General features: G+C 43.3%; 1 protein-coding gene and 1 long non-coding RNA gene across 4 annotated transcripts in view; one reads left to right on the top strand and one right to left on the bottom strand.

The window, feature by feature from the left end:
* SCYL2 (SCY1 like pseudokinase 2) overlaps positions 1–16,812 on the bottom strand; it is a 126,245-nt gene that overhangs the window by 62,334 nt on the left and 47,099 nt on the right. For all 3 annotated transcript variants that reach the window (XM_085882900.1, XM_085882901.1, XM_085882902.1), the window contains one exon: positions 14,684–14,800. In XM_085882900.1, coding sequence (XP_085739026.1) covers positions 14,684–14,800 — 117 coding nt within the window. The remainder of the gene's footprint in view (positions 1–14,683; positions 14,801–16,812) is intronic.
* The window catches only part of LOC147026962 (uncharacterized), a 39,350-nt gene that overhangs the window by 18,214 nt on the left and 4,324 nt on the right, over positions 1–16,812 (top strand). Inside the window, exon 2 of the long non-coding RNA XR_015058575.1 lies at positions 14,602–14,813. This is a non-coding gene — a long non-coding RNA (uncharacterized LOC147026962). The remainder of the gene's footprint in view (positions 1–14,601; positions 14,814–16,812) is intronic.

Raw genomic sequence — 16,812 nt, 5'->3', positions numbered from 1 at the left:
AAAGCCATTAAAGTCCGAGCAGCAATGAAGAAGGAAAGCACCGGGTGTGTTGCAGTGAGGGAAGCTACATGGCTGACCCTCCAAGCAGCTATAAAAGCCCTGTCACACCTTGACGATTTAGCCAACGTATGCCTGACGTATGCAAAATTGGGCTAAAACGCCGGCACACGTCGAATACGTTATGGGTAAGTTTGTATACGTTAAGAGCACGCTGAAAAACACTGTCATACGTCGTAGTACACTGGCTTTCATCATTGTACTTTGCAGTTGTCCTCAAATTTTAACATGCTTGAAATTTACGACGTATGCCAGCGTATGACTCACACGTTCTGCTACGCTGGCCATAAGTTGTAGGCACGTTATGCGATCGTTGACACACGTTACTTGTAAGTTACTCATACGTCGAAACACGTCGGGGTAATGATTCGCATCCCCGAAACTTATTTATAACCTATAAGTAATGTGTTGTAGGCACGTAACACGATCGTTGACACACGTTGAGGCACATTATGCGATCGTTGACACACGTCGAGGCACGTTACTTGTAAGTTACTCATAAGTCGAAACACGTCGAGGTAATGCTTAGCATACCCAAAACTTATTTCTAACCTATGAGTAACATGCTTTGAACCTATGTGTAACGTACCTCCAACGCATATTGACGTATTTGATTGACGTCTTCCGGACGACCACAGAACTTACTGAACATGTTTCCAATTTACAGCTACCGTATAATGGCATATTGGCAGCGTTTAAAAAAAAATAAACAATAACTTCTGATATTTCGTCACATGCCGTTACGTCACGTCTGATTGCCTCTTCAGTTTGCTCATGTCTTATTCTTAGTTTCTCCTCTGTGAATATTTTCTGTTTGAGGATATTGTCACGTCGACGTCGAAACTTAAAAGCAAATGTCCGAATATATTTTACAATTCGTGATAGATTAAAAAAAAAATAATCAAAAAAAAAAAAAACAACAACAACAACTTCAGATATTTCGTCACATGCCTTTACAGAGCTAAGGAGAAAAAAAGAAAATGTGCCTTGACGGAAAAAATAAGTTTCGGGTATGCTAAACATTACCTCGACGCGTTTCGACTTATGAGTAATTTACAAGGAACTTGTGTTGACGTGTGTCAACGATCGCATATCGTGCCTACAACTTATTCCCAGCGTAGCAGAACGTGTGAGCCATACGGCGAGTACGTCGGAAAATTTTCAGCATGCTTGAAATTTCACGACGTACTAAACGTACCACGAAATATGACAGCGCACTTCATCGTTTTTCAGCATGCTCTTAACGTATGAAGAAGAGAATCCTTTATTCTTTGGCCTGATACAAAAAGTCAGTAAAAAAAAAACAACGAACAATGAAAGCTTCGAATTACAAAAAAACCGAGATCGCACGAACATTTCCTATGCGAGGTATAAATGTAATTAAAAAAAAATCATTTACTGTAATTTAGGGTATCAAGGCCAGGGAACGACAAGGCCGATTTCCGGCCGTAGTCGTGCCCCGAAAAAAATTGTGAAAAGTCTAGAACTGATATTCGCTGCCGAAAAGTTGACACTGAACGGACTTCAAAAACTTGTGAGGGTAAAGCATTCCATATTGGAAAGGTTCTAACTGCAAATTTTTTTTTTCGAATTTCTTTATTCACTCTAATCCATTTCAAGCAATATTCATTGATTTTTTCCGTTGACCTGATCTAGAAGCCATTTCAAAATAATCTGAAAAAGATAAAGAAACTAAACCAAACAGGATTTTATACACAAAAACGAGGTCCCTTACTACTCTTCTATGTTCCAAGGATTCCAATTTCAGTACTTTCAAACGATCTGGATAAGATAATCCAGCCATTCCTGGAATTCTATGCATGAAGGATCGCTGAACACGCTCAATTAAATCAATATCTTTAATTAAGCACGGATTCCACACTTCTGTAGTATACTCCAAAAGTGACCGAACGAAGGTGATGAACATTTTCACCAGAAAGTTTCTATCTCTACAACGAAACACTTTAAAAATTAAAGCAGCCGTGATGAATCACAGATCGAACCTGACCTCATGTCAGGTCAGGTTCGATCTGTGACCTGCTACAGGTACCATGTAAACCTGTACTAACCTGTTCCATGGTCGGGTTGTCGGCGACTAAAGCGTCTCCCCCACCAGGTTTTCTGGTGCGGGGGTGTTTGGATATGGACACCCAGCAGGATTAAAAACAAAACCTGTCAAAGGGCGGAGGAGCTCCTTGTGAGCCAACGGCCATCCATATGTAGTGCCCAACTGTGTCTGCGGACGTCCTCGGGCAGTTGGGTTACTTTTTTATTAGGAGGTTGGTGGCAGGATTTGCACTCCGGCCACCGTAAAACCCTTCATTCCGCAAAACACAAAAACGCAAAAAAATCTGAAAACCCACTCCGTGGGAGTACCTCCTGTGCAGCTTCCCTTCGCAGGGCAGCTCACCGGATGACGGGATTGGGGCAAAGCCTTCGGCACCCCCAATCTTTGATGATAGGAGGGAAACCACGGGGTAACATCCCTGGGTCAGATTGCGGGAGAGTGTGTCGGAGTGGTGCTGAGGTGTCGTCCACCAGACGGCGGTCTCCTTGGGTTAACCTGAGGCGGTCCCTTCGGGTGGGTGCCTGGAATGTCCTATCCCTAAGAGAGGATGATCACCTGTCTCTGTTATCATCTGAGCTCAAGCGTTTGGACATCGGGATTGCAGCTCTCTCTGAGGTTCGGAGACCGGATTGCGGCGAGATAATGGTGGGTGGTTACACCTACAATTGGTCTGGTCGCTCTCATGGTTGCCATACCCAAGGAGTTGCTGTAGCTGTGTCCAATAAGCTGACCCCAATGATAATTGAGGTAACACCGGTCAACGAGCGTATTATGAGATTAAGGATTCATCACTCCTTAGGTGTCATTTCCCTGGTCTCTGTTTATGCTCCGACTGAGGCGAGTGATCTCACCGTGAAGGATGCATTCTACGCCACACTCGAGTCTGTGGTTGATCAGTGCCCCAGACGAGATACACTTCTAGTCTTGGGGGATTTCAATGCATCGACTGGAACTGATAGGGATGGTTATGAGGTGTGTGTTGGTCCCCATGGGTCAGGAACTATGAACCAGAATAGCACTAAGTTCCTTGACTTTGCAAGAAGTCATGGACTTAGGGTGGCTGGTTCATTGTTTCAGCACCCACAAGCTCATCGCTGGACTTGGTATTCCAACGCTAGCGGTGTGGCAAAGGAGATTGACCATGTCCTCATTGACGGTCGTTGGAGGATGATCCAGAACTGCAGGGTCTACCGGAGTGCTCAGTTCCTCAATACTGACCACAGGCTTGTTGTAGCAACTCTAAAGCTGCACCTTAAATCCTGGAGAATGGTACCATCCCAGCCTAGGCTGGATGTTGCCAAGCTCAGGGATGAGAGAGTAGCTGAGGAGTTTGCGAACAGGCTGAGTGGACACTTGGGGGGTCTGGGTGCTTTGGGGGGTCCTGAAGAGTTGTGGAGCGCCTTCAAGACCACCGTCCTTGATGTTGCCGGTGGATGCCTTGGAGCTCACCGCAGGGCAAAGAAGAATTTTGTCTCTCAAGGTACACTGGATACCATTGACCAGAGTCGCAGGGCCAGGCTGAATGGCAGAGCTGAGCTGTTCAGGGAGCTGAGGCGTAAAACTGCACGTGCACTGAGGGTGGACAAGGAGGCCTATGTGCGAGGAATCTGTGAGGGGGTAGAGCATCACCTGTGGACAGGTGATTCTCGTCCTGCTTACAGGGGAATTCGCGCATTACGTTCATCCAAGCCCATCCCTCGGAGCACTGCAGTTCGAGCAGAGAGTGGTAAGCTCTTGACATAGGAGTCTGAAGTGAAGGCCCGCTGGGCCGGTTACTTTGAGCGGTTGTACCAGGCTGATCCCCCAGCTGTCGAGTTGGACGTCAAGGGTGTTACAATCCCTGTTGCTGACCCTCGAATCAACTGTGGTCCACCTTCGCTTGTGGAAACACGGGCTGCGGTGAACCAGTTGAAACGGGGCAAAGCTCCAGGGATCTGTGGCATCCATGCTGAACTTCTCAAGGCTGGTGGAAATGCTGCACTCGTGTCACTGCATGCAGTTTTGTGCTCTGCCTGGAACACAGGCATCATCTCAACTGACTGGAAGAGGGGCCTTGTTGTCCCTCTCTGGAAAGGGAAGGGTGATCGCCAAGACTGCAACAACTACCGAGGGGTGACGCTGCTCTCAGTGCCGGGCAAGGTCTTTGCTCGGATAATTCTTGATAGGGTTCGCCACCATCTGCTTGAGCACCAGCATCCAGAGCAGTCAGGCTTTACACCAAAGAGGTCAACGATTGACCGTATCCTTGCACTTCGTGTCCTCATCGAACGCAGACGAGAGTTTCGGCAGGGGCTGCTTGCAGCCTATGTTGATCTCTGTAAAGCGTTCGATTCAGTGAATCGGGATGTCCTCTGGAGGATTCTTGGTCTTCGTGGGGTGCCACCAAAACTGATCGATCTGATGTCTGAACTCTACTCTGGTACTGAGAGTGCTGTGAAGTGTGGTGGTACCATCTCTGATTTATTTCCAGTTGTTACTGGAGTTCGTCAGGGATGTGTACTTGCCCCCACACTTTTCAACACTTGTATGGACTGGATTTTAGGGAGGATGTCGGAGAGACCAAGTTGCGGTGCATCGTTTGGCAATGTCAAGATCTCGGACCTTGATTTTGCAGATGATGCAGTCATCTTTGCGGAGACTTTAGACATCCTCTTGGGGGCCCTCAAGGTGCTGAATGAGGAGTCGGAGCCATTGGGATTACGGGTTTCTTGGGTCAAAACTAAGATCCAGGCTTTCGGTGACACCTTGGATGCTGCTGTCCTGTCTGTGTCTGTTTGTGGTGAGGATGTTGAGGTCGTGGAGAGATTCACTTACCTTGGCAGTGATATTCATGTCTCTGCTGGCTGCGAGTCAGAGGTCAATAGACGTCTGGGTCGGGCCTGGGGAGTCATGGATTCACTGGATCATGGGGTGTGGCGCTGCCGGTACCTGTGCGGGAGGACGAAAGTCCGAGTCTTCAGGTCCTTGGTACTTCCAGTCTTGCTCTATGGGTGCGAGACTTGGACTCTGACCAAGGATCTGAGACGGAGACTTAATTCCTTTGGAACCAGAGCTCTTCGGAGAATTCTTGGCTATCGCTGGTCAGATTTTGTGTCCAACGAGCGGTTGCTGAGAGAGACACGGATGAGATTTGTTACCTGCATAGTCCGTGAGCGTCAGTTGCGGCTGTATGGACATGTGGCTCGTTTTCCTGAAGCTGATCCTGCTCACCAGATTCTCTCAGCGAGGGAGTCTCATGAGTGGAGGAGGCCAGTGGGCCGACCACGTGCCTCATGGTTGCAGCAGGTTGACCATCATCTCAAGGAGATGGGGATGGGCCTGGCATCTGCCTGGGGGATGGCCAGACGGAGGCCCCTGGAGTACCGGCGGAAAGTGGATGCAGCGACGCGCTGTTCTGGCACATGCTCCCATACCTGACCTGACATGATGAATGCCTTTTGTGCTATCGTTTTGCAGTGTGCACTAAATTTTTAAGATCGTCTAAAACAATTACGCCCAAATCGCGCATACATTTAACCGAGGGAACTGGAAATTCTTGGACTTCATACTGTGTCTTCGCATTTCCATGACCAATTTGAAGAACGAAGCACTTATTTACTGTGATTCTCAATTGCACATTGTCTGCCCAGCTCATTATTTGTTTCAAATGTTCTTTAAGTTTAACATTTTGCTCGTTTCTTGGACATGAAATATATATTTTTGCGTCGTCCGCATACAACTTTAAAGAGGCTGTTTTCACATAGTTCACAATGTCATTGATATAGATTTAAAAAATTATCCCCATGCGGGAATGACGGTCATCTCTGCGAGAAAATATATAGCCTCCTGAAGGTAGGGAAGTTTTTGCAAACTTTGAAGTCACGTGACGCGAAAACAAAAGCGATTATCGAAAATCCGGCCCGACAAAATTTAGATATTGTCCCATAGATTTATGTGCCACAATCAAATTCAAGATCGCTTGAGAAATGTAGGAGGAGATAGATTTTGAAAATCGTCATTTTCGCATGAAAATCGTCATTTTCGCATTTTTTGCCAACTTTGAAGTCACGTGACACGAAAACGAAAGCGAATATCAAAAATCCGGCCCGGCGAAATTTAGATATTGTCCCATAGATTTATATGCCACAATCAAATTCAAGATCGCTTGAGAAATATAGGAGGAGATAGATTTTGAAAATCGTCATTTTCACATGAAAATCGTCATTTTCGCATTTTTTGCCAACTCTGAAGTCACGTGACACGAAAACGAAAGTGAATATCGAAAATCCGGCCTGATCAAAATTTAGATATTGTCCTATAGATTCATATGCCAGAATCAAATTCAAGATCGCTTGAGAAATGGCGGAGGAGATAGAATTTGAAAATAGTCATTTCGCAACTTCAAAGGCCTCGTGACCTTGATCTTTACCTTCGCTGACCTTGACAGTCATACCATCGTGTACGTCTCATCGACCTCTATCAGGATCACTAATGACCAGATCTCCCGCTTCAACTTCATTGTGAACGGACGGACGGATCGTCACCTCTCCTCTCAACACCAATATTATTAGGTCATGCTAAAAGAGATGACCTAAAAAGGACTGGGCCAATTAAAGAGCCTTGTACAACCCCAGAGCTAACCGGACGATTCTCAGAAACAGAGTCTTCAACTTGTACAAATTGAGATCTGTTCAGCAAATAATTTCTAACCCAACTGATAATTTTCACATTAAAACCATAGGCGGTCATTTTTTGAATGAGTTTTGTATGACTAACTGAATCAAAAGCTTTTGCTATGTCCAAATAAATAACATCCACAGTATTGTTTTGATCGACAATCTTAGTCCAGTCATCCAAATAGGAGATGAGCTGCGATATTGTAGAATGCTAAGGTAAGAAACCGTGTTGGCACTCCCCAATGATACTATTCTGTTTGAAATGTGTTAAAATATACTGATGAATATTTCTATTCATCAGTACTGTTCCCATGTTGTCCTGAAAGTCTGTGATGGATTTTTGCTCTTGGTACACCTTCAGCCCACAAAAATCTTATTGCTGTACGCTGCTCTTTTTTGGTGCAAATGGACAGCAGAGCGGTAATGTTAACTCCCTGACAACGACACGATGACTGACTGATTTGGTCAAGGTTGAAACTGCTTCACAATGGCGCAGACAGTTCGTGCTTGTACCTGCGAGTATAATCAGCAATGTAGTCAACGCAACACAGTTTTTAATAAATCACTGCGGATACTTTTTGACTCACGCTGTTTTTATTTTTATATATATATATACTCTCAGTACGAGTATATGTATGTATATATATATATATATATATATATATATATATATATATATATATATATATATATATATATATATATATATATATATATATATATATATATATATATATATATATATGAGATATTGTTGTGGGTTTGCCAGCCGGGTCACAAGTGGCTTCTCTCGGACTTCCTGACCTTTGACCCTGAACCCAACAAAACTTGCCTCACTGCAGTGCACTCTGTCCTTTCTTTAAGGCGCTGTCACACCTTGACGAACACACGGTTCTAAAGGCTTACTAGCAACATTCAATAAACTGATAGGACGATAGTTTTCCACTACTGAAATGATGCCTTTCTTATGCAAAGGAACCACTTTCGCTATTTTCCAATTAGAGGGGAAAATGCCAGAGTGAATAGACAACGAGTAAATTCTAGACAAAGGCTCCGACAACTCAAGTGCTAATTTAACCAAGAAAATCTGAGGAATATAATCTGGGCCAGACGAAAATTTATCTGAAAGAGCTTTAATATGTTGAAAAACATTCAGCCTATCACACACAAGCAAAGGAGGAGACCTAATATGATCAGGGTTGATCATATTTACCAGTTTACCATCATCTTCAGTGAAAACCGAAACAAAAAAAACCTGTTAAATATTTTCGCTTTTTCACCGTAATCTACCACTATATTTCCGTCCGCACCGACCATAGTTGGAATAACCAATCTGTTACTTAACCTTGACTTTATATAACTCCAGAATTTGTTAATTTGTTCCGATTTAAGAACTCCATTTTCTTGCATAAAAATATCTTTTCGTTTCAAAAATCTCGCATGTCCAGATGCTGCCTTCCATTCCAGTTTGTGCTTATCTTTTCCCGATTTTTTATACCTAAGATGAGTGCTCCGTTGTCTCTCGTAAGCACTGGAGGTTTCAGAGGACCAATTACAATTTTTTGGACGAACGGGACAGAACGGGACCCATTTTAGGACGAGGAAAATTAAATAATTGTGCAGAATTTCCCACATTTGATCTACATTCACACAGAAAGAAAAGGCTGCTGTCCAGTCAAAAAGGCATAATTCATGAGAAATTTTCGCATAATTATCATTTTTAAAGTCAGGTATGTCATTCCGACTAATAGATCGCATATTAATTTGAAACGCAATTTTTAAAAAAATTGCAAAATGATCAGAGATATCATGAAACTGTTCTACTTCACACTGCTGCATAAGAAATAAGTTGTTCACAAAAACGAAATCCAGAATATTTCCAGCTTCATGCGTCGGAACATGAACATGCTGAGTCAAGCCTATCTCAAACATCGCCTCACCAAACATTCCCTCATTTTTGTTTCCTACTGAGATACCGTCCCTCTTTAAACCTGGTAAATCAAAGTCACCACAAAGCACAAACGAGGAAAAAGGATCATAATTAGTGAGGATATGATTGATCACGGCATTAATCGAATCATTCTGTGGAAAAAAGGAGATCTATAGTAAACACCAAAAATTAACTTTTTTGTCGCCGTATGATCTCGAGAAATTGCATACCAAACGGACTCGAAAAATTTGGATTTTTCAACTTTTACCTCAAAATTTGTATACTTCTTTGGAATTAAAACTATAACACCCCCACCATGTCGTTCCCTGCCCTCCCCCTGACTCCTGTCACAACGATACACAACAAAGTCATTCGAAAACCGACTGAAAAAGCCGCTCGGGATAGTCTCATTTAACCATGATTCAGTGATTAAAAAAACATTTTCAGGATTTTTTGTAGTCAGAAACAACAAATCGTGCTGTTTTTGCAAAATACTACGAAAGTTAGTAAGGTAAAATGGAATAACATGCTCAGGCCCGCCTAGTTTCCCGAGCCGCCCCCACATTGGGACATAATTTCACTCCTTCAATATTTTTTCTCCTTCAATATTAAATTTCACTCCTTCAATATTAAATAATTTTTCTCCTTCAACTCCATCTGCTCCATGATGGTCTCTGAGGCCGCCAGGGACGCGGCCAACACGACTTGGGCCATGTCGAACGGTTGTTGTTGTTGTAGCTGTCGTAGATTCCCAACAACTTTCTGAGCCGTGACCTGAGTGGTCAGATTTGCAATCATTTCCGACAACGAGGAAATCTGCTGCGAGTTGGCCATGACGACCTTGAGCAGAGCCGCGTAGAGATCGGCGGTGACAGGATCAGAGCTTTCCTGGCACTTCTTGCATGTGTAGACCACGCCCGCGCAACCGAGCACTCGAGATGCGTCTTTCTTCTTGGTTTCGGTGACAGCCTTGGTGCAACCCATCAAGCATGCGATGCACGTCCATGATCCGCACGTCGAGCATTGGACACAATCGTCAGGATTCCCCAAAGAAGTCTTGCATTCCATGCAGGGAGCCGGAGGAGAGTCATCCATAGCCGGTTGATATCGCTTAGAGGTGGTCATCCCGGCCACAAATAAGAAACTTCTCTCACATAGGGGCCCGTGCTTCAGAAATTCACACCAAAGAGTGTAAGAGAGGGGAAATGATGGAGCCAATGCGGAACAACCACCACGGTCCCGTTCCCAAACGGAAGTCTAAACAAGGCCGTAGGCTTGAGGAAGCAGGCCGCAGGCTTGAGGAAACAAGGCAGTCTTGATTCCCGCCATGATGCGCTGCAGATGCTCAATACACCACCATATACACAACTTACCCATACCGTATTCGACGTGTGCCAGCTTGGTTCGGCAAATTTTTCATAGGTCGGCATACGCTGGCTAAGTCGTCAAGGTGTGACTGCGTGGTTGACACTTCCAATTCTCAGGAGGTTATGATTTAAATCGGCGTGCGGCAGGTTTTTAACAGGCTACTCCACGAGTTCGTCGGCGATACGTGCAGCACGATATGCCTAAGTTAAACTATCGTTGGGCATAGGTTGTGAACGCTGACAACAGGCTAAGCATTCGTTGGTATAAGTTATCTATAAGACAACGAAACGTTCTGTGCCCGTTATTAATGTTATGAATACGACCAAAACTTAAACAAAAACATCAAAATTTCAGCGTACGCCAACGTTTTACATACATTTTCATACATTGCCATTGCTGCCCAATCGTCAAGGTGTGACAGCGCCTTAAAGACAGAGTGCACTGCAGTGAGGCAAGTTTTGTTGGGTTCAGGGTCAAAGGTCAGGAAGTCCGAGAGAAGCCACTTGTGACCCGGCTGGCAAACCCATAACAATATCTCTCATATATATATATATATATATATATATATATATATATATATATATATATATATATATATATATATATATATATATATATATATATATATATATATATATATATATATATATATATATAAACAGGGTGAGGCAAAAAGTATCCGCAATGATTTATTAAAAACTGTGTTGCGTTGACTACATTGCTGATTATACTTGCAGGTACAAGCATGAACTGTCTGCGCCATTGTGAAGCAGTTTCAACCTTGACCAAATCAGTCAGTCGTCGTGTCGTTGTCAGGGAGTTAACATTACCGCTCCGCTGTCCATTTGCACCAAAGAAGAGCAGCGTACAGCAATAAGATTTTTGTGGGCTGAAGGTGTACCAAGAGCAAAAATCCATCACAGACTTTCAGGACAACATGGGAACAGTGCTTTACCGCAATGGAGTATGTATGATTGGATTACCATGTTCAAAAACGGCGCACAAGTGTCACTGATAATGAACGATCTGAACACCCATCCACATACACAATCGAAGAAAACATTAAACAAGTCCACACCATGATTCTGAATAACTGACAGTCAACTATTGATGAAGTGGCACAACATCTGAACATCAGTCATTGTTCTGCACATGAAATCAACAACCGACTTGGCTTTCATAAAGTTTTGCAAGATGGGTTCTATAGCAACTCACAGAAGAGCACAAGCCAACCATGTGACAATCTGCCAAGCCGATTGAACCACTTTCCTCATGAAGGGAATGCATTTTTGAGAAGCATTGGCGTCACTGGAGACGAGACATGATTTACCATTTCGAGCCAGAGAGCAAATGCCAGAGAAAGTAGAGGAAACATCCGACATCACCAGTCAAAAAGAAGTTCAAAAGTCAACCATCGGCCAGAAAAGTGATGTTCACACTTTTCTGGGAAACACAAGGCCCAATTTTGGAAACTATCAGGAGGGGGGCACAATGGTAAACAGTGTCTATTATTGTGAAATGTTCTGGAATCAGTTGAAACCAGCTGTTCGATGGAAAAGCAGAGGGCTACTGTCAAAAGGTGTTGCATGGCAATGCCCATCCACACGCTGCTGCTCCATATTGTGGAAACCTTATAGGCCATGAGCCAGACGCAGTAATTTTTGGCCACCGGTACCATCCGAGGGGAATAATGCTCATCCTAATTTTTAGCAGGGTATACATCTCTACAGTCAGAAACTATGTGATAGCATTGCATTTGTGGAAGCCTTTTGTGTGTTATTAGCCGTTTAGTAACCCCATTTTGTAAAAGGAAGTAACCGCAATTGTAAAAGGAAGTGTTCACTACCAAAATGTCTGTGTTTGCCAAACAGACTGAAATGCACTGATATGTGTAGACGGCCAGACTGTGAGAACCAGGCATCCATCTTTGAGTCAGACGATGGGAAAGTTCTGATGAGGATATTGAAGAACTGGATAACGATTATGGATTTTCAAGTTCATCTTGAACATTTTATATCATTTACAATCAGTGTATATGATCAGAGATGTCTTAGAAACTATAAAGAACCCGTCTTTGGTTCATAAGACAATATGCTTATCAGCAACACATTGGGCCTCGGTAATGGCCTTGTTCGTGTGGAACACCACATTTGTGTTTCTATTCTGTAATTTTATGCCCTACAACAGAAGATTGTTTTTCATTTTCACCTTTGATTCATTCATCAGATTGCACATGATTAACCATCTTGCTCCTGCCTTATTGGTATATATTGTGTAATACGGGTGTTTGATACCTTCATATGTGCATTATCGAGTATCTAAATCCCTGAAATTCTGTATTTTTTGAGGAATTACAGGGAAAAAAACATTAATCTTGTTCATGAACATGCTATCATTTACCTTTGTTTGATTCTTGGAAAGTATCCTTCAATAACAACAGGGAAAATATCATGACATTGACCAAACTACATAACTCCATCCAAATTAGGTATTTTTTTCATTTGAGGGGTGGGGTAACATTGTCTGCGATACTGATCTTAATATACAACATACAAAATTTTTTTTAGATTTTTGGATTTCTTCATAAATTTGCTAAACACCCATGTAATTATATTGTTCCAGAACTTTTATTTACTTTCCACAATAAATGACAGACATACTTTTCTAAAGGCGGGATGATTTATCACACAGGAAATAGACACTGATATATGTGTCACCAATGTCATACTTTTCAACCTAGGCATGTTTAGCACTTTTTGTTGAGAAGCAAATGATCCAAGCAAAAGGTGAGACAAATTTCAATGTTAATGTTTGACTGATAAAAAAAAAATGTTATCAAGTTGAAGTAGGATGTTTTACCTTATACTGGCATTTTGCACAAGAGCTTATTTAAGGGTAGGCATATAAACAGGGTGATAACACACAAAAAGCTACCACCGATGCAATGCTATCGCATATTTTCGACCTCAAGGGTTGTATACCTTGCCAAAAATCACTATAAGAATTATTCCTGCCAGATGGTACCAACCACCCTACTGGCTCATGGACTATTCCAGCAATTGAACTTTGAAGTGTTGGAGAATCCTTCGTCCAGATCTGGCATGGCCCCTTCAAACTTTCAGCTGTTTGGTCCACTCAAAGACGCTTTAAGAGGCTGCCACTTTGCCAGTGACCAACAAGTGAAAGAAGCGGTGCATGTGCGCCTCGTCACTCAGCCAAAAACATTTTTTTCTGAGAGCAGATAGAAGCTTGTGAACCGATGGACTTGGTGTGTTGAAAAGAAGGGGGGCTATGTGGAAAAATGATGCTCTTGTACATGCTGAATTGTAGTTATTTTATTTAAATACAAATATATTGCGGATCCTTTTTGACTCACCCTCGTATATGTGCACTTTGTCCTCAATTTACATTCATTCTATTTCCTTTTTTTCTACTGAACGCCTTAGACAAAATACTGAACAATTTTCTCTTTACGCCGTGTAATTTTCAAGTTATCGCTTTAACAAAAAAAAAAAAGAAAAAAAAAGAATTTCGTGCCGGAAGGCAACAGAAGCAGATGAGCAATATACAGTTCACCACTTATCTCACCCTCAGTCACATGCAGTCTGTACTGTACTCATGAGAGGTATCATCTAATCTTCATTTTTAGTATTCTTGTGCCAAACTCTCCCAAACTGTAGTGCCTCAAGGCAGTGTGCTCTTTCTGGTTTTCATCGATGATCTCTCTATCCATCCATTGGGACCATACTCTGTGCAGCCAAAGCAGTCTCCTGGGCTATTGGGCACAATCCTGGACAGGTCACCACTCCGACACAGGATATATCAGCAAGCTGGTACTCATTTTGCCGACCTCGGAAGGATGACAGGCTGAGTCAACCCCACGTGGTATAAATTCAACAGCCAAACAGGATTTGAACTCAGGACCCGAGGATCCCAAGCACACCACTCTAGCCAACACCAGGCATATATGATCTCTCCGACTGGAAAATCCTCTTTATCTCTTTGCTGATGACTCCACCCTCTTCCGTACCATCCGTCATCCCTCAGATCGGCAAGCAGCAGCTTCTTCGCTCTCTGCAGATCTGGATTAAATCACAAGCTGGTCCAACACTTGGAACATGTCTTTCAATCCTGACAAATCTCACACTCTCACTATGTCTCTCTGAAAGGACAAAACTCCCACAAGCACAGAAACTCCATTGACAAGCCTTCAAAAAGCAAGGAAACATCGCCAGCCTCATCGTTTCAGTAACCGCTCAACTCCCACTTGCTCCGTGCCACAGATTTTGGCGAGTAACAACAGCACCGTACGCATTTACTTAAAACTGTCCATAATTTATTTGATTAAACATTTATTTCATTATTATGTCAAGGGTTTATTAAGGAGGACTGTATTTCGACATTTAGTCTTTACTTAGGTTTGAGTTAGGTTTGGACCAAAAGTTTCCAAAGCATGATGTTCAATTTATAACATGCTGATGGGAAAATAGTTTTCGATTTACATTTTCTTGTTTTTCGTTCAGTTTTTTTAGGAACGCATCTCAAGCATAAATCGAAGAGTCCCTGTATAGAGTTTTTCAAGGCTGTGTGAATCTTAAACCATACCTTGCCTAACTGGTCAGCATCAGGACGCACAGTCGGAGCAACGTTCAACAACATCTTCAGGTGATCGCGAACACCTTCAGGTACATTGCGCAGCACAGAAGGGCTGAGCTGACTTAGCTGCAAAGAAAAGGTAACAAAATTTATTAAAACAAATAAGTGCAATGATAAAATGGCAAGATTCCAGAGGACTGATATCACACAAATCTTCCTACAATTGTACATCTGGCCTTATGCCCTGCAATAAAGTGTGGGGTATAAGGCTATTTGTTTAACTTTCCATTGCGAGCATGCGCAGCACGTGGATCCTGGTTGCATCATTCCTGGAGGATGTTGTGTTGCTTATGCAGTGCCCCCTGTAGTTGAGGATTCGGCCAGGATACCAGTGATAACTCACCTCCTCCATCAAAAGACAATGTGAGATCTTTAATGTCCACCAGCAATTAATGTTAGCAGACGAGTCCCCAGCTTACAATTCATTTGAGGGACAGCACAACTAGAATTTTGGTTGGAATTGGATTGTAGTTGAAATATGATTGTTTTTTGAGAATACATACATATACACTACATGGCCAAGTTTGTGGACACCTGCTCATCCAGCATCTCATTCCAAAATCATGGGCATTAATATGGAGTTGGTCCCCCTTTGCTGCTATAACAGCCTCCACTCTTCTGGGAAGGCTTTCCACGAGATGTTGGAATATTGCTGCAGAAATTTGCTTCTATTCAGCTTTAAGAGCATTAGTGAGGTCGGGTACTGATGTTTGGCGATTAGGCCAGGCTCGCAGTCGGCGTTCCAATTCATCCTAAAGGTGTTCAATGAGGTTGAGGTCAGGGCTCTGTGCAGGCCAGTCAAATTCTTCCACACCGATCTCAACAAACCATTTCTGTATGGACCTCGCTTTGAGCACGGGGACATTGTCATGCTGATAGAGGAAAGGGCCTTCCCCAAACTGTTGCTACAATGTTGGAAGAACAGAATCTCCAGAATGTCATTGCATGGTGTAGCATTAAGATTTCCCTTCACTGTAACTAAGGGATGTCGCCCAAACCATGAAAAAAACAGCCCCAGACCATTACTCATCCTCCACCAAATTTACAGATGGCACGATGCATCCACCAAACCCAGATTCGTCCATCGGACTGCCAGATGGTGAAGCATGATTCATCACTCCAGAGAACGCATTTCCACTGCTTCCGTCCAATGGTGATGAGCTTTACACCTCTCCAGCCAACACTTGGCATTGAGCATGGTGATCTTAGGTTTGCTTGTGGCTGCTCGGCCATGGAAACCCATTTCATGAAGCTCTCAACGAAAAGTGTTTGTGCTGACGTTGCTTCCAGAGGCAGTTTGGAACTCGGTAGCAAGTGTTGCAACCAACGACAAACGATTTTTCTGCGCTGCGCGCTTCAGCACTTGGCTGTCCTGTTGAGTGAGTTTGTGTGGCCTACCACTTCGCGGCTGAGCTGTCGTTGCTCCTAGACGTTTCCACTTCACAAGAGCAGCACTTACAATTGACCGGGGCAGCTCTAGCAGGGCAAAAATTTGACGAACTGACTTGTTGGAAAGGTGGCATCCCATGACGGTGCCACGTTGAAAGTCACCGAGCTCTTCAGTGTGGTCAATGTTTGTGTATAGAGATTGCATGGCTGTGTACTTGATTTTATACACCTGTCAGCAATGGGTGTGGCTGGAATAGCCGAATCCACGAATCAGAAGAGATGTCCGCATACTTGTTGCCATCCATATATGGCCATGTCTCTTGGTCTGTTCGACCTTTAGCCTACATATGCCACTTTGTGAGCCGCCAATTGCTGAAGGTTTCTCAGAATGGAAAAGTACATAAAGACAGATGTACATCAGGGAAACTTCAAGACTGCAGGGAGGGGGACATGGCAGGGCTTAGACACAAACACTAGGGCAGAGAAACTAGGGCTCTCCAAACATGTGCTAGCCACCAACTCTCAAGGGAATTACATTACACTGAATCGACCATGCACTTACTTACCTACTTAATTGCACAGGGCTGAAGTCGGCTGCCTTGCATCTTGCAGGACAATAAGCTTCCTCCATCGTTCTTGAATCTCAGCACACTTGGCAGCAGTCAACAGTGGCAATTCCAATCCCTGTC

The sequence above is a fragment of the Eptatretus burgeri genome, chromosome 5 (assembly GCF_056783735.1).
Source record: "Eptatretus burgeri isolate ZD-2024b chromosome 5, Ebu_testis_v1, whole genome shotgun sequence".
NCBI classification, from domain to species: domain Eukaryota; kingdom Metazoa; phylum Chordata; class Myxini; order Myxiniformes; family Myxinidae; genus Eptatretus; species Eptatretus burgeri.
The sequence above is the reverse complement of the archived record's forward strand: the minus strand, read 5'-3'. Positions and strand labels throughout refer to the sequence as shown.